General features: G+C 32.8%; 3 protein-coding genes across 4 annotated transcripts; 2 read left to right on the top strand and 1 right to left on the bottom strand.

The window, feature by feature from the left end:
* The first annotated feature begins 367 nt into the window (after positions 1 to 367).
* Positions 368 to 3604, top strand: LOC100649853 (protein UBASH3A homolog). The gene is made up of 4 exons (XM_003398904.3): positions 368 to 509; positions 858 to 1095; positions 1163 to 1864; positions 1946 to 3604. The coding sequence occupies exons 1-4, from the start codon at positions 403 to 405 to the stop codon at positions 2735 to 2737; spliced, it is 1839 nt and encodes a 612-aa protein (XP_003398952.1). The 5' UTR covers positions 368 to 402; the 3' UTR covers positions 2738 to 3604.
* Positions 3544 to 5194, bottom strand: LOC100649969 (electron transfer flavoprotein subunit beta). The gene is made up of 3 exons (XM_003398905.4): positions 4859 to 5194; positions 4208 to 4606; positions 3544 to 4130 (listed from the first exon to the last, which is right to left on the bottom strand). Exons 1-3 carry the CDS (start codon positions 4907 to 4909, stop codon positions 3819 to 3821), a joined length of 762 nt encoding a protein of 253 aa, XP_003398953.2. The 5' UTR covers positions 4910 to 5194; the 3' UTR covers positions 3544 to 3818.
* Positions 5195 to 6317: 1123 nt separating this feature from the next.
* LOC100650091 lies at positions 6318 to 14183 on the top strand. 2 transcript variants are annotated; one of them, XM_012313700.3, is made up of 7 exons: positions 6318 to 6616; positions 7166 to 7643; positions 7893 to 8355; positions 8545 to 8702; positions 8813 to 8980; positions 9228 to 9692; positions 9790 to 14183. In XM_012313700.3, exons 2-7 carry the CDS (start codon positions 7190 to 7192, stop codon positions 9912 to 9914), a joined length of 1833 nt encoding a protein of 610 aa, XP_012169090.2. In that variant the 5' UTR covers positions 6318 to 6616; positions 7166 to 7189; the 3' UTR covers positions 9915 to 14183. The 2 variants fall into 2 exon arrangements, with proteins under 2 accessions (XP_012169090.2, XP_003398954.2); XM_003398906.4 differs by having other exon boundaries at positions 6319 to 6616; positions 7159 to 7643.
* Positions 14184 to 18654: the final 4471 nt, after the last annotated feature.

Raw genomic sequence — 18654 nt, 5'->3', positions numbered from 1 at the left:
CTAATTTATATTCAATATCTGCATCGTATCTCATTATGTGGCAACCATGATCAAAATACATTAACGTTAAATGTAATTTTCAAACTAAAAATGCGGAGTCTAACTGTTATAACAGCAAATTTTATTTCTCTTAAGAAAGAATCGTTAATTAACGATTGTCTTTAACGCTTCATGTGATTTTCTCATATATGTATATACATAAATGGAAAATTTTGGAACACATTAAGCGATTTTAAAAACAGATGTTTTAAGGCGACGTTAATTATATTTGTAACAAGTAAAAATTCAAAAATTTAAATCAGGAAATCGAATCGAAGATTCGATTCGATATAAAAACGTGTAAGTCATTCCTTTGAACAATGTTGGTAGCAAGTAGCAAGTATCAAGGTGTAATGGACCGTCATGGCGACGTTACCGCCGCGGAAAAATCCAACTCCGACGAAGATTTTAAAACAGCATTTAACCCCGTTGCAAACGTTATTACAATTAGGTTTCCCGAAACATCGAGCGTGAGTATTAGAATAAGATTGTAAAACACTATCGATATCTCTTTGCTATTCTACGAACAATTGCGTGCGGTTATAATACATTCAATGTAAACAAACAGCTGTCAAACATTAAGTATCATTGTTGTTTTCTTCTTGTTTTTGTTGATTCGTCATTGCCTATGCTTATCATAAAAATATAACATATATACTTCTTTATCGTTATCTTCTTTTTATTTTAATAAATCGATGTACAAAGTACGTGATTTCAAAAAAATTCTATACTTTTATTATATAACCATAACGCGACTGGAATTATTTGACTAATTGTATAATCTGTAACAATTTAAATAAATATTCTATCGCTTCTAGAGAGAAAGCATTAGCTGCTACAGGACATCGAGGTGTTCGACTTGCATCGGATTGGCTAGTAGCTCATGTTAGAGATCCTACTTTGGATTCTGATACCCATAGACAATATGTTTTGTATGCTTGTCCTACGGGTGAATTAGCTGAGCAACTTAGGAGATTTTGGTCAGAGAGTAAAGAACTCATATGGAATGGAGCACATAATTATGTGCCACATATTACGCTTGTATCATTTTTCAAGGTATAACATCATCTTAACAATACATGTAAATAAAAGTCACAAGTAGTACAAAAACATTTTTTTGCAGGCACCAGATGAATCTACTGAGGAATTGGTAAATGCGCTTGAAAGTATAGTTAACCAAGGTGAATTATCAAAGAATATTGAATTAGAAACTTATGTTTCTCCTAATTTTATGGGTCTATTTGTTAAAGAAGTAAATACAGAATGGCTAAAAAACATTGCCATTTGTTATGCAAACAAACTTTCAAGTTTGGGAATTTCTGCAGAACCCCAAATAAAATCTTTACATTTGACATTGGCTTATCAATTTCCCGGCAACTTATATCAACAATTGCGCCTGATGGTGGAGAAACTGACACTCATTTGTCCAACTAATTGGGAACTCAGATTATATTCCAGAGATTCTAGGCTACAAAATGCACATGTACATAAAGTGACACATCCTCACATGCCTAGGGAACACGATGAATTAGAATTGAGAGTGGGAGATTACATTTACATTCCAGAAGGGGCGTGTAGCGTATCTACAGATGGTTGGGTTGAAGGTATCTCTTGGCTAACTGGTATTTCAGGGCATTTACCTTTGAATCATACAAAACGTACAGCTGAATCAGATTCATGGACTTTACATACGACCATACAAATTACTGACAATAGAAGCGGAATTTTAGAAAAAGAAGAAATATCCCTAACTCGGAAACCACCAATATCTTTATCGACTGATTCCATAGACAGCCCTGATGGAGTAGCAACAACTACTGAATCAGTAAATGACATCAATTATCTATTATTTATTTACATATAAAAATTCGAATTCTAATCTTTCATTTTACTTCTACATACACAGATTGAAGCTTCTGAAGTACCTTCAAGTTCCTCAAGACAAATTTTTATATGCCGTCATGGAGAAAGAGTAGATTTTACATTTGGAGCATGGATTCGTTATTGTTTTGAATCAAATGGATCCTATGTTCGTAGAGACTTGAATATGCCAAAGGAAATACCATCGAGAAATATACAGGACTTTCGAAATGATAGTCCTTTAACAACTGTAGGTGAAGTACAAGCAAGTTTGGTAGGAGAAGCTATGAAATCATCTAGTATTAAAATAGACGTGGCTTTTACATCTCCCTCATTAAGATGTATACAAACATTGGCCCACATTTTAAAAGGATTAGATTTAAACATTCCAATGAAAATAGAGCCAGGTCTCATAGAGTGGTTAGCATGGTATCCAAATGGTGTTCCTGTTTGGATGACATCTGAAGAATTAATAAAAGCAGGTTTTAACGTAGATAAAAGTTATAACCCAATTGTTAAAGCAAAAGATCTTCCATTGAAAGAAAATGCAGCCCAGTATTATGAACGAAGTTATGAATTAATCAAACGAATTATTGAAAATACAGTAGGAAATATTCTAATAGTAGCTCATGCTGCTTCTTTGGCCGCTTGTACCAGACAATTAACAGGTGGGAAAGTACCACCAGCTTCTGAAGTTACTAGATTAGCACAGAGAGTACCATATTTAGCGTGTTTAACAGCACGTGAAGGGTTGGATGGTTGGCAACTTCATCCACCTCCTTTTCCTCCTATAACCCATACCAGTAATACTAGATTTGATTGGAAAGTATTATTATAAAAAGTAATTAATATTTTAAATACAGTTTTTCTCTTTTTATCTTTTAAAATATTAAAGCTTAAATCATTAAGAACTATGCAGATACAATGAATTTTTTGTAATATATGTATTTTAATTTATATAAACTACATTAGAAAGAGAGAAAAAGTATTAAAAAGATTATTTTCTGGGTTGGGTTATTTATAACGTAATAAAAAATATGCCAGTCGTCTATTCAATATTTAAAACAATTAATATTTGTAGGGCAATAAATACGGGTATTGATTTTTTTTAATTCTACCTTTTCTATAGAGATATACTAAGTAGCATATACGTTTAAAATGAATGTATGAATTAATATTTTGAAAAAGATATATTCTCATAGATTTCGTACTGGTCGTTTAGAAAATGTTTAGTAAAGACGAAGTATAGTATTTATAACCTTTAACAGGCAAATATTGAGAGTTTATTCAGAGTTTTTAAGAATATATTTAAAAGATTATGAAATTAAAAAATTGGTTATATGATGATTTGCTGTAACGTTAATCACAATTTGTAAAGTTCATATGGTTATTGAATCAATCTATTATTTATTCAAATGTTTAAATCTGCATGTATTTTGAACGTATTATTATACATGCAGAATATATAAACAGATTTAGGATCTATTACTACTATGTTTAGTGAAGGTTTACTTTATTCTGACAAAAAATCTATGTGTACGAAAATAACAAAAATCAGTAAATAATAAAATTTTTCCACACACTGTACAGGTCTATGAAACAATAGTTGGTATGAATAATGTGTGAAGAAATAGAAGTACAAAATTAATGTAGAAAAATAATGTTATTTACCAAAGAAATATATAAGATGTTATTTCATTACAAATACCAGTTATATCATGAAGGGACCTATTATTTTATTTACTGCAGAAAAAGTTTATTCAAGTATAATATATAACATACCATAATGTATAAAAAGTTTTCTATATAAAGATAGATTTTAGTAAAAATGTAATTATATATTTATATATGTATAAATAACATTAATGTAAAACAATATGAAATAATTTTAAAAAAAATTTCAATAACAATATATATAATTACACATGTCCACTTTCCTTTAATTTTGCAATTAATGTATCAACATCTGGTACAATAGCTCCAGCTTGTCTGACTGGTGGTTCTTCGACTGACAAGATTTCAATCCTTGCTGAAGTATCTATACCAAGATCTTTTGCTGTAATTTTTTTAATTGGCTTTTTTTTTGCTTTCATAATATTTGGTAATGTGGCATATCGTGGCTCATTAAGCCGAAGATCAGCACTTAAGACTGCTGGCATTTTCATTTTAATAACCTCTAAACCTCCATCAACTTCGCGTGTTACGGTTAGTTCACTATCATTTTTTTCAATCTGTTACAAAAAAACATAATCTATATTAGGAGATACTTGTAAAATATGTTGTTTAAGGTCTTACTCAATTAACTTACCTTACTACAAAATGTCCCAGTTGGCCAATCCAAAATACCTCCAATCATTTGTGCAGTTTGGTTACTATCATCATCTATAGCTTGTTTTCCAACAATGATTAAATCTGCTTTCTCATCCTGAGCTAACTTGGCTAATATTTTGGAAACATGAACAGGTTGTAAAGTTTCATATTCAGATCCAGATATTTCAACATGAATGCCTTTATCAGCACCCATTGCAAGTGCAGTCCTTATCACATCTTGACATAGTGGAGGACCACATGAAACTGCAATGACCTCCTCTACTAATTTCTTTTCTTTCATTCGTACAGCTTCTTCAATTGCAATTTCATCAAATGGGTTCATTGAATGTTTCACTCCATCTGTTACAACACCTGTTTTATCTGATTTGACACGAATCTAAAAATAAATAACAAAATATAAAAATGCTATCTATAGTTGATAATATTTGAAACAATATATGTACATATTTCTTAAGAAATATAATTTTTAATTATTTAAATTTATAATATTCATTTTTTATTGTAGTATAAATTTTAAATGAATCTACGAATTACAAGTACATAACCATAATACTTTCTATTGATCTACAATTACTGTAATCTATACGATATACTATTTTTCATTTATTATTATATTACTGATAATTACCTTAACTGCATAATCGATAACTCTCTTTACACCTACAAGTGCTCGTGTCATTGTTAATTAATAAAGAGGTCAATAAATTATACAATTACAAGTTATAATTTTTTTTTTTCACGATATTTATCGAGGTGTTTACAGAACTACTTTAACCTCTCATGTACTACATACGGTGTATGTAGTCTGACTATTTTATTGACTTGCTTAACACTCTTCACTCTTCACTCCGTTACTTGGTAAACGGTCTAAAGTTCATTGTTGCTTTGATGTGTTATAAATGCTTGTGTTGATTTCATGAACATATTTTCATATAGTTCGCGCTGATGTAACTGCGAACGTCATAACATGATCATTTCAGATTTTAGATTAAATAATCAAAAGATTGGTTAAAAAATAAAAATATAAAAATAATGTCTCGAATTTGTAAGCCAGAATGTAAAACTAATTTTAAAAATAGCTTGCTTTCGAGATAACTTTTTTCATAGATCCTAACTTATTTATGATGGATGAAACAGCCAGATTTGTAATCGTATATATATATATACAATTAGTGATGACATTTTTATCTAAATAAAATTCATAAACAATATATACAGCAGTACTTTTCGTTTTATGGCTTTATTCCGTATAGTATATTACACGTTAAGGCCATTTTCCATTTTTCAATGTACATATATATATATATATAAAATGTATGTTACATGCATCTCTTAAATAAAACAGTAAGGAGATGAATCATGCATTTTAGTTCAATTACTGTTGTTTTATCGTTCAAAAAAAACATAATGTAGATGATTACATATTTTTTTAGAACGATTAGTTTGAACTATTTCAATGGGCATTATAATTATAAATCACAATATCGATTATTCCTAATATTAAATAATAAGGATTTTATATAAATCATTCAATACATAAAATATACATATTAACTACTGCTACGAAATTAATTTATTCCCAGATTAAGAGATACTTTAATATTATAATTTAAGGTATTAGCTAAAAAAATGATCGATGCAGTTCGATTCTTTTGATCTAATACATGAATCATGTAAAATAACGAAATTTTCGTTGAATGATTTGAATATTCATATGACTCAATAAATTACATATATGTGCCTGTAGAATAAGTCATGAATCATTAACTATTACTACTTTATGTATAATAGCATTTTAAATATATGATAAACCCTTTTTTTAAAGCATGATATTTTTAACAAAAGAAAGAAATTTTCGCAATTTTTCCATTTACAGAATATTACTAACAAACATGCTGCTTTTGAATCAATGAAAATTTTAGCACATATCCGTTTCAACAAATGAAACTTTCAAAGTGCATGAAAATAGTTACATACAATTTTCATATTCCAATGGAATTAGAATAAAAGAGATTTTGAGCGATCGCTGTTGCACCAATCAGAATGAATATGAAATCAAGTTTGCGCCACACATGGCGTCCAAGAACCGACGCCATCTAACGTCTGGCATTCCTGTTTTTTTCGTGCGGGTAAAATCACGGCTTTCTATAGCGCGCAAGCCTTTATCGTTTTGTTTTGTAGAATACGGTAAGTTAAGTGGATATCTTTGATAAATCGACTATGCTACGCGTATGCCAAATGAAATGTTAGCTGAAAAAAAGCGTTCACGCGTTAAAGAAAGTGTGTGGGAAAATGAGTTAACCGTGTGTTAACGCGCAGTGGTCAACTATTCGTGCGAGTTTAGCAAAGGAATATATATCCATATTCAGGACGTGATAACGTCGAGGTAATTAAATGTTAATTTTTGAGATCGAAAATATGCGTTGATTCTCCAAATATATATAAAATCTAAATCCATTGAAGGTTTCCTTCGTGTTTATGTTTACTCCTCTAATTACCCCCTCCCTCTTCAGCCACCTTCTGTGCCTGAATTCTTATTGAGATTCTCCCTCGTTTTCTTCATGCTTTATACAAGTGTTTTCTTTTTTATAGCCTTGCTTCTTTGTCTTTTTCTTAATCATCATATGGATTTAGTATCTATCACATGTTTGTTATTACATTGATTACAATAACCAAACTGTGGCTAGGATACAAATCACTATTTGTATTGATGAAATGTTAGCTCCACTTTGTTGAATTATTCTTGATATTCTTTTGATATTTTGATGAAGAATGCTAGCATACTACCAAATATAAAATAATTATATATTAATAGTTTTACAAACGTTATTCATATATATATATATATTCATTTCTTAATATTTCTATTTTGTAAATGTATATTTATGCATAGCTAATTTCAACTAATTGACATTGGCTTTTTATAAGTATTTAGAAAGACGTATTTAATCAGTGAAAAATGAGCACATCGGCCATAAAGTCAACGATACCTGGAGTAGGTACATCCCCAACTTCTACCAGTCATTCTATTCTTCCCATGAATGCAATGGCACAGAAAGTTGTATCAGGATCAGAACCAGGATCTATGAAGCCTTTACCAGGAACTGGATTAAGCTATGTTACATTACAACCACCCAGTCAACCTTTGAGTTTAGTACAAGATCATAGACCTTCTGTATATCAAACGCCACCTTATGTAAGCAGCAATTCTGAAAAAGAACCAGACCTGGATAAATTAATCCCTAATGGAGTAGAGATTATGAAAACTGAAACAGAACAGAATATGTCTGTTTCTATAAAGCAGAGTGAATCTAACAGAAATAATAATTTAAGTCCAGATAATCCTACACAAGATTCACAAAGAGAAGTTCAAACAGAACAAGAGACGACACCTATCAATTTAGATTTTCCTGGTTAGTAAAAATATAAATTCCTTATTAATTTAAGTATGTAGTTAATCTTATATTATATTTTGTTCATTGAATGTACTTCAATGTTACATCACAGATATTTTTACTTATATGTATATCATTAGGTATAATAATTCAACAAGTTATTTACATGTATTGCACATTAAATTTATTAACATTATAATGCATGTAAAAATGTACGAATATAATATACTTACCTATATCTATGCATATATATATATGTTACTTTAGCATTATGTCCACAATTACAAAACAAAGTTGAAGAAAAGAAAACTCCTGTAAATAATGGTTCAAAAGAATCTGATGGAATTCCAATTAATACAAATTTACAAACAAAATTGTCATCACACAAATCAGAAGATGGGTCAGTAAAATCTGATAGCCAGAAGTCAAAAACCACAACTCAAAGTACGAAACTTGTAGCAGATAATTCTACATTACCACAAACAAATAATCCACCAAAGGTTGAAACAAAGGTCAGTGGTTCACCAAAAACAAATAAGAGAAAGTCTAGGGAACTGAAAGATTTAAGAGGAACTTCAGCAAATTCAGATGGAGCAAGCAAACCAAAAAGAAATCGAATTCAAACACAGCCTTATCAAAGTCCATTACCGGAAATTGCATTGCTTGTAAAAAATTTAAATAAGCCTCCACCATCGAAAGCTTCTGACGACAAACTTATAGTATTCTATAAGTAAGTATGAGTCATATGACATTTCCAAAAATATAAAATATGATGCAATGATGAATAATAATAAAAAGTTTAATCTCTATACAAATTTTCGTTCACAAATATGATAATTTACGTTGATTTTGAATATAAATATAAGCAAAATTAATAATGTCCTCACATGTATTAACTTTTATTGATATTCATTATTAGAAATGAATTTTTGGCTGTGAGAAATGCGGAAGGAAGCTTCTACGTATGTCAAGCAATGCAAAATATATATAAATCTAGCAGGAGAATTCGTATACGTTGGCTTTCTCAAGATAAAAACAATGGTGAAATATATTCACCAGATTTTTATGATTATATAGGTAATATATAATAGTTATTAAATGTCATGTACACTTGGCTTATATTTTGTAATATTTGTTATGTTATACGATGCAGACTATGTTTATTTTTTTCTTTTTTTAAATTTCAGATTTCGACTGTATATTAACGAATTTAAATTTAAACAAAATTGACAAAAATAAATTCCAGTTAACCAAGATTGAATTATTACGTACAGAAAATATTTTGAAAAGAGCAATTGATGTTGAAGCAGGTATATCAGAAAAACCTCGAGTAACAGAAGAACACCCAGATGGACGTTAGTATTTTTATATATTATTTATATTAACTTTTACAAAAAATGTTTAAATGTCGTTTATTAATGTTACTAAAATCTTGTGTCTGTTCAGTTTTAATAGATTTTATTGATAGTGTTTAGTTTATTCTATTATTTTTTGTTTCAAAGTCAATGAGATTCAGCTTTGATATTACTTGTTTCTTATTTATATTTTTGGAATTTTGTAAAAATATTTCATAAAATTGAAATGTTAATATCTTATCCACAGTTGACCTTTCACTTTATAAAGATGAGTCACAATTAAAGAGAAGAAAAAGTCACAACTTGCATAAACAAAAACAAAGTTTACGTAAGAAATCAAAACGAACTGAAAGCTTCTCTGAAGATGATGCTACCGAAGAAGAATCAGGAAAGAAATCACCTAAATCAAATCGTTCTAAAAAGCGAACGGTTAACAAAGCTCTGGCAATTGCAAAATCCGTTGCAAAGGGATCTAGTAGAGCAGAAAGAGCATTGAACAGAAATACAAAGTCTGGAAGTGAAACTACTGCAGCCGCTACTAATAGTACTGCAACTACTACTACCACTACTACTACTGCAACTGTAACTACATCCACAACATCAATAGATGCAATTAAAAATAATACTGATGTTAAAAAAAGTGAAAATAAAAAGAGCACAAAGCAACAGAATAATAATAACGCAAGTGGGGTTTCAAGGACGAAATTACGTGGTAAGAAGTTCTCATTAATATGATATTAATGTGGTCTCCATATCTATCAATATAGTGGTATAATTTTTTTCTAAAACTATCATAATTTACTTTTTAGCATCTGTACAAAACACACAACAAAGTAACAAAACAGCAGGTCGTCCAAAGCGCATGGCTGCAACCACAGGTGTTGCGTCAACCGAGGAAGCTGCTTCTCGAAAAAAGCCACGTGGGCGAGCATAAGATTAACGTAATTTACTTGTATTTCCTGTACTGCATCTAGAACAGAATCTGTATCGTAGGCAATATGTACACGTAGTACACTCTTTAAAAATTGCGATCGATTTATAATGTAATATATATGATCTTATTATCTATCAGATGCTGCATTATATTATAGTCCAACAATGTGGGATCAACAATTTATATTACGACGCGGCAAGTCGCATTTAAACGAAGAAAAGACTCAAAGACTTATAAGAGTGATATTGTGATATCATACAAAATTTGTACATATCGTCTACGTTTCAGATTCCTACAGGAGAAGAAAATCATGGAATGTGTATGAAGAACGGTACCTTGGTTGAGTAATAACTATCTACAGGGTGTCACAAGCTAATGCACTCTTGCAATAGTCTATTTTTGATGTTGTGAGTGAACTGTACGTGATTCAGTTGAGTTTAATGTACACTTTCCATTGGATATGATAGCTATGTACAAATATATATATCTGGGGCTTATAACGTACTCTATAAAAAGATGGAAACGAAAGAAAATAGAGTACGAGAGAATGAGAACAATCCGTGAATTATCGATCTCTAAGTTATGGATCGGTAGATTTAGAAGTACAATATCTGTACATTATGCTGAATCCTTGCTGTTTAAAAAATAGCATATAAAATGGTCCAGCGCCTATGTTAAAGACAGGCAGAGAAAAAAAGTGCCCTCAACTGTAAATCCTTGTCCTGTTGTTGAATCTATGGATTCATAAAAGAAAGAGTCTTATGCCTGGAGATGTAACGTTTTAACTGTAGTTTATTTTTGAATCATTTACGTCAATGAATTTCTAGTATAATTCATTGTTATAAAAAATGAAGAAGATCATATTAATTATGGTGGTGTCAAACTATAATTTAGACACTTAAACATTATATTCCTTTCTTAAGAAAAAAAAAAAACAAACAAAATAGCACTTATTTACTCTGATAAGTCTGGATTTAAATGTGTAAAAACTTGCTTTATCTATGTATTATTTTATTTTTTCAAAGATTATGGACAAAGTGTATATTTACTAAGAGATAGATGATTATGATTTATACACACTCTTCACCAAATCTAAATTCGTATATTTTAATGTAGTTTATAGTTTATATTTTGTGTCAAAATACATTATTGGGGATACAAATTTTGTATCAATATTGAAAAAGGGAAATTATGAAAATCAATTTATTACAATGTATGTACATTAAACGAAGGTATCGAGGCATGTATTTGTTTTTTACATTACAGTGGTACAAGGACATATAGTACATAATTGTTTTATACGAGAAAAGTCTTTGGGTTTTAGGAAAATGTAAAACGAATTTTATTAATTAAAATTGTATCGTTCTTTTGGTTAAAAATTCGGTTGTCAAAATTGTATGAACTTATTTAATGCATCGGCCGTTGAATATTGCACAAATTTAAATGAGAAAATAATTTCTCATTTACATGATTTTATCTGTATGTACATATAATAATTAGGTAAACAAAATTGTGAAAATGAATAAAAATCTATACGAGCGTTTGGAATTTTGAAGGCTAATGTATCTTATTCATTTGACAGTGTGTTCCAATTTATTATGTTGCAATATGAATGAACAGTGCAAAATCCTTTGTCTCTTATTTCAGGAAACATTGAACACATGTACGATGTACATATAATTCATAAGCTTATAACGTTAAAGACAACTCAAGAATGCCGTTTAAACGAATAGGCATATCGACTTCTATTGAAAATAGTATATAATTATTATAATAAATGATTAAGCTGAATTTAATTCTTGAGATAGGAGATGAATAAGATACCAATCCTGTCATTGGTCCATTGCATATTGTATTTAAAGTATACACACACATAATGTATAAATTTAAAATATACGCAAACGTAATGTATAAATTTAGTGAAGGAAAAAAGATTCTAATGAACGAAAACCGAGGAATTTGCTTATATTGTTATTCGATTTTGCTTTGAAAGCAACTCTGAAAATTAGTTGTATAATATCGAGATGATTCATATGACGGTGCAAATAATTATGACTAAATATTATCATTAGCGTCGATGGATGATGTGTAATATATAATAAATTTTCAAGATAAGCTGCACTTTATCATTTCGTGAAGCAAAATCGATTACAACATATAACTCGAATAAATACAGCTCTCGATATTCTTCTCGTGAGCCACTTGCAAATTTAAGACGGGAGAATAGTACGAAGGAAATTGAATCGAAAAGCAATTATACATTTGCGTGCGGGCTGATATTTGTTGAGGATATCTAAAACTAATATATTAAATTTCAAAGACCGAAGTTTAAACATGTAGACACTAGGTAATTGACCAGTAAAGAAAATCATCTTTCACTTTATACACGATGAGCTGTAAACTTGTATTCATCTGTATTAATTTATTATACATATGTGAAAAGTTGTTTATTCGAGCCAGTAAATCCCAAATTTTGTATTGTCATTACTATTGGAAAAATAATTCATATACTTAATTTCGTTTTTTCTCGCGATTACGTTTTTTAAAGTAAGACTAGAAATCGTTGTTCAAAATTTAAAAGCTAAAGATACATTTGCTACAAAAAAGTATATGTAAAATTCAAAGTACAAATAGTTTGTCATGAAAGTATCAAATCTTTAGCCCAAAATTTAGGAAACATCGGTTTAAAGTGTTACGTTAAATAAGATCTCAACTACCTCGATATATGACTTATTTCTACAATAATGTAAAGATTGTATTTCTGATTTTAGATACATATAATTTAGAGGGACCTCATTTTATTTGCATTATGATTTGTATACGATATGCAAACATATGACACTTGATATTGTCAGTACTTAAAATGTCCTTTTCGTGCAATACTTAAATATATAAAAGTGATATTACATCGAGATGAGAGATATGAAAATAAAATTTATATTTATCTATTTCTGTGCTATCTTTATAAATGAATCTTGATTAGTTCAATATTTTTATTAATTTTTAATATTTTTCTAATTTTTGTATTAAATGAAAAGGATGTTTTAGTCCAACGATATCAAATGTTGTATTATATACAATTCAAAATAATAATATTGGCCAGTTTGCGGTGCCAATTATTTTTATTTTTTGAATAGTATTCCTCCGACAAGATTTGTCCTGAAACATACAAAATTTATTATTGGCTCTCACTTGACTTCTAAGCACTGCTTCAATCAATTTACAGCGTATGTCCCTTATTAATCTGAATGTCACGATTGCATTCTAATTATGTAATAAGTACACAAACCGTATTACGCGTGTCGCATTTAGATAGACATTTAAATGATTAAATAAAAGCGATCGTGCGATTACCTCTAATTATGATTCTTGTAAGAATAGATATTTACATAGTCGAAAAGTACAGCCCACATGCGAAAATATCGAGCCATGCTCGAAACGCGTTACTAAAGACTGCCTTTTTGCTTCGAGGTCGCGTGAATTAGCATTTACATTAGGAAATATTCGCAAATAGTAAATGTACGATATTTCATATTTCGTATAAATTTAGTTGTCGTTTTCAATTCGAGAATTGAATCGAATTTTCAAAAGTCATATATTACTGTGAAAAGTGTGATAAAGACAATCTTTTAGCATAAAGATATTCATTTTTTCAAGGTATCATTGTATTATAATTTTTTTTATTCTACTCGAGATTGTTTATTTTTGTAGATCGCATATAACTGATCTTTGTTTAAATATTATAATAAAGTAACTACGATGACTTTTAGTAGGAAATTAAATGGAAAGTTAAATTCGATTCATACTTCTTATTGATCGACGACACATATTTAATAATATTTCATATGGCCTACTCAGTACCTAAAACACGAAGAATTATTTGACCAGGAGCACAATGGCAGAAAATAAAAGTTGTACATGTATAGAGGAGCGCGTTTCAAGTAAAACTGGCTCGATCCTTTTGAGATTCATTTTTCTAGAAGTTATTCTATACAATTTACATGCGATTCTACCATTTGGAAACCATTTGCAAGGAGTTTCTAATATCTAATTGTAAAATGATTAATTATAAATCACAATGAGGAACCTCTACCTGCCGTACCGTGTATTGTTTCCTTTTGTGTACGTTATTCCGTATTTTTGTCAGATTAATTAAATCATAAGCTGATGATGGTTGGTGCAATCTATATGTCCCCTGTGATTTAAGTTCATGAAGAATTTGAGAAATCAGCGTTTTACAAATAATAAAAGATATTGTGAGTTTGGTGATCGGAGTCAGTTTTTATTCGCGTTAAATTCCCGTACAATTTCCAGGGCTTGAGATTCGCCTAGATGCGATCGAAGCGTGTACAACGAGTGCAACGACTCGAAAAGAGGCTAAAAAATCATATATGGCATATGCGGTTTTTTTTTAAATCGATATTAGGATGAAAACACGGAGCTTTGTATGTACATTTTCACGAATAAAAATTTCTGTAAGTTACGGTCGATGTACTGCTCGAATGACCACCATACAGAACTAGATTGCGGTTGAAAGTTACCAAAGGATCTTTAAAATGAAATAACGCAGGAAATTACGTATTTGAAATTATGTTCACGTATATAGCGTCTGAGAAGTATGTACTTAAAATTGTTGTTTACCAAGATATCCAAGCGCTATCGCTTTGGAAGTTAAAAACTGGAAAATTACCACGACCGAAAAATTATATCGAAAGAAATCATTCTTCGAATTCTAAATGGAAAATAACGATACGAAGAAAGTTCTACAATTTTAAATGACTCGCTTAAAACAAATAGCGTTAACACAAATGATATTCTAATTGTCGTTCAATCATCCGAAAGTTGTTTTATTCGCATTAAATTTAACGTATCATCATCCTTTGATGACCGTCGTCATTATCGCGTATGGGTCATAAACGTGAAATATTACAAACAGCAGTTTCGTGACCCATCAAATGGACGCGTCCGTGTTTCCGTGAACCATGTTCGCCGGCTCACACGTCGTTGCTTCTCTAATACTCTAAATTAGAACCTCTCTGGCGCGTCTCTCGCAACTCGACCGAGAAGGAGGCATAAGGTTCCTCAAAGTCGTATACGAGCTTCGTCGAACCGGGGGCAGGCGGGTTCATTCAGTTCAGACCCGCTAAAAAAGACCGTCGATCCGACACGATACGGAAGGGACAGGGGATTTCGCGGATATCCAAGCGTTCGAAGATATCGGGAATAAAGAGGCAAGAGCGGAACGAATCGCTTTAGTTGTAATGCGGATCACGGAGCATTATTTATTAATAGCAAAGCTGGTGTAGCCAGCGCAAGGGAGTGGCAGTGCCATGCTAAAGCGAGCGCGACAGCACCAGATCGTGGAACGGATCTTCGGATCTTTTCCCCGTTCCTCTCTTCCTTCCAACCTCCCTCCCTTCCTCTAGCTCTTTCTCTTTCTCCTACGAGCCATCTCTGTTTCCTATCTGTCTCTTTTTCTCTCGTTCACAGTTACACACTCTCTCGTTCTCCGTCTTTTCTCTTGGCTGGTAGGCCCCTCTTTTTCCACTCGCAACCTCTTCGTCCGACCGAAGGGAGCTCTTTCTCTCGGTCCCTCCATGTGTTCTTCGGTCTCACTGTGTTTTTGTCCCTTCTCCCATCGTGCCGCGGCGCACCATTCGTCCGGCGTTGCTCAAGCTTTCTCTTTCCGCTTCTCTTCCTTCTTGCTCTGTATTACGCTACCTTACCAGCTGACTCGCTTTATCCATTGTCTCTCTCGCGTGCTTTGCTCGGCGAGCATTGTCGCGCTCCTGCTCGCGAGACAGCACGCCGTTGTAGGAGAGTGGATGAACGCTTTGTCGGCGCCCGCGGCCGAGATCAAACGCGCCGACCGCTTCCTCCTTCCCCCCACCCCCGCCCCGGCTCGACCAGCCCGTAATCCAGCCGAGGCTCTCTCTTTCCTCTCTCTCTCCCCTTCACGTCGCCGCCACCACCGCTACCCAACCTCCCTATCCCACGACCCTCCCCTTCCGACGAATCCATCCAGCAAAGGTACCCATAAACGCTCAGTCCCGGCCTGTTCTGGCCTGATGAGAGAAAAATCTCTGACGGGTAGCAACCACACACGTTCAGTCCGGGTTTGTCGGTCGCTGATTACACACCCACGGAAAAATAGAACGGGAAACCAGCGATAACGATAATTCCGCTTGAATGAACCACCACCACCACCACCCCTCGCTCTGGCTAGGGGAAACACGCGCAAAGGAAACGAGTCTCATGTACTTATGTACGTTGGGACGGGCTAATTTTCATGAAGGAGGATGGAAGTTTCTCCTGAGTTCTGAGCATCCCTCGTTATTCGTAAATGTTGGAGGATGCTCGGTCCAGGCCTGTGTTGAGACGTTAAGGCATATGATTAACGTTGACGTAGATTTTTAACGCTATGACCAATCTCGTAATTTAAAATCGCTGTTGCGTTTAATTGATAACTTGCTTCTTCTATCTCTCAGTTTTATTCATCGCTGCGCTTACTTTCTATTTCAAAGTCTAAATTTGCACAGTCTGACCTGCTTACTTAGGAACCGAACACTAGTCATCTTTACCCGGCTAGATATCCGTTTTCTAACGTAGAAATAATTACATATTTGCATAGTTGCATTTACAGTTACACAAGCATTTCGTTTCAACTCATCAATCTTTTATTACAATTAAACGAATAGTTGCATATTTATGAATAATCATAAATGACTTCTCTGTATTGTTGATATATTTATTATTAAACAGTGTCGTTCCAATCTTGAGTTATTCCTACCTATCTCGATATATATTTATTATTACAAAGTCTGTTCTTAAGCTTCTCTGTCGGCTTGTAAGAAGGCATTCCTACGTTTGGATTTTCTTCAAATTAGACATCTGTCAGATGCGAAGAGCGTACAACGAAACCGACGTCAGACTTGCCTGTTTCTCGGCACCGGCGTTGCTGCTCGCTTGCTTACCGCCGTGACTGCTGCTGTTGCTTCTGATGCTCGCGGCAAAACTGTATTATAGCCTTTCCTGTCGTATTCTGTCGTACGACGTCCTCCTTCGCCGACCTCCGTATACCTTCCACGATACCTTGCGATAAATACTCGCGCCGCTCTTTTTACACGTTACTGCCTAATTAGCGTAATTATAAGATCCGGTCGTGGACCTTCTTCCCTCTTTTATTTCTTCCTTTCTCCTCCTCATCTTTCCCTTCCTGTTTTTCTCCCGATAGTCCAGTCGGGAGGAGAAAGAGAGACAGATCGATCGCTTCTGAAACGCAATCCAAGGAACATAAAGTTTAGACGATAATTTTAATGGACTTTGCTGAGAAAATAAAATTGTTTATCTTTAATAATTCATAGTAGAAGAATATTTCGCTTTTTTCTTTTTAATATGGATGGAAAGACGCGATTTCAAAGTAAATTCTTTAAATTATGACAAATTAAATTCATTAGATTTCTACAATTTAATCTTTCTGATTACTCATAAGTAGCATAAGGCTGCACTTTGGAATTCCGACAAATAGTGAAACGAACCGGTACAATTTCAGAACAGATGAATCATATTGTTCAGATTTCTCTGTTCGCCTATTACGATTTTATGTAACACGTACAAAATTGTTGTATTCGAACAAAAATTGAAATTTAATTAAAAACACGTTAGATTGTATTATTTTAATAATTTGGTAATTATAGAAATTTGAATCAACGATAAATAATTTCTTTCGTCGATGTTTAATTATCGCGTCGCTTAAAAGAAAAATTCCCGCGTGTATTTCAGTGTCGCCTAACATTATAATTCACGCGTACTACTTCCCCTCGCACGTTGAGTGTCAAGTGATGCGATGATAATGACCTTGCCGTGATGCATTTTGCGATATTTTTGTAACGGCAGAGATCCCCGCTGGAAAATTCGAATCAACAATCTAACGTCATCCTGCCAGAACAATCGGGAAAAATACAAATTGATATGTTTGTATTCGAAACGAGTGCAATTATGTGAGAGGAACAAATAAGGTGAAAGATATCGCAATCGCTAGAAGACGATCATATCGAAATCATCATCTTTGACGTTCGAGAAATAAAGCCTGCAGCCAAGCTGAAGTGTCGTTTGATAACGAGTATCGAGATAACACAGCCTAGTAGCTTGGTAGCTAGGATAAGTGGTATTTACACTGTTCATTTAAGATTGCTTTTTAACGAACCATTCAAAACAATCGAAAAAATGACGAAAAACGTTCGATCAATCATACATACTAAAAATTTCAAGACCACATGAAATTTTGTAATTTAGACATTTGGCAAACGTGACAATTACCATGAAAAATATCTGAAGCTGTCTAGTATTGCGATTTCTCTATTATATCGCACCCTACGGGAAAGCGCTTCGATAAATATATATCCCACTTCCCTCGATCTCACCCTATTCTTTTATTACCGGTAAGTCCCGACGGAACGATACTATGTAGCAGAATTTATGTTCACATTCACGGATCGTACGAGCAGTTCGATACGTCGATGACCGTATCGAAGAATGCACGACGTTTCCTATTTACCACCGCGTGTCGGCAATTTTCTTTAATAGTGGCAACAGCATCTTAGCCGGCGTGGCATATACACGTGGCTATTCGCACGTAACATTACATAATAACGCAAACGAAACGGACGCCCAGGCCAGACGACGTCGGTTTCGAATGGGAGAGAGACCATGCAAAAGCCGGCGCGGCGTGTCGCGTTCG

The sequence above is a fragment of the Bombus terrestris genome, chromosome 11, assembly GCF_910591885.1.
Source record: "Bombus terrestris chromosome 11, iyBomTerr1.2, whole genome shotgun sequence".
Taxonomy (NCBI): domain Eukaryota; kingdom Metazoa; phylum Arthropoda; class Insecta; order Hymenoptera; family Apidae; genus Bombus; species Bombus terrestris.
The sequence above is the reverse complement of the archived record's forward strand: the minus strand, read 5'-3'. Positions and strand labels throughout refer to the sequence as shown.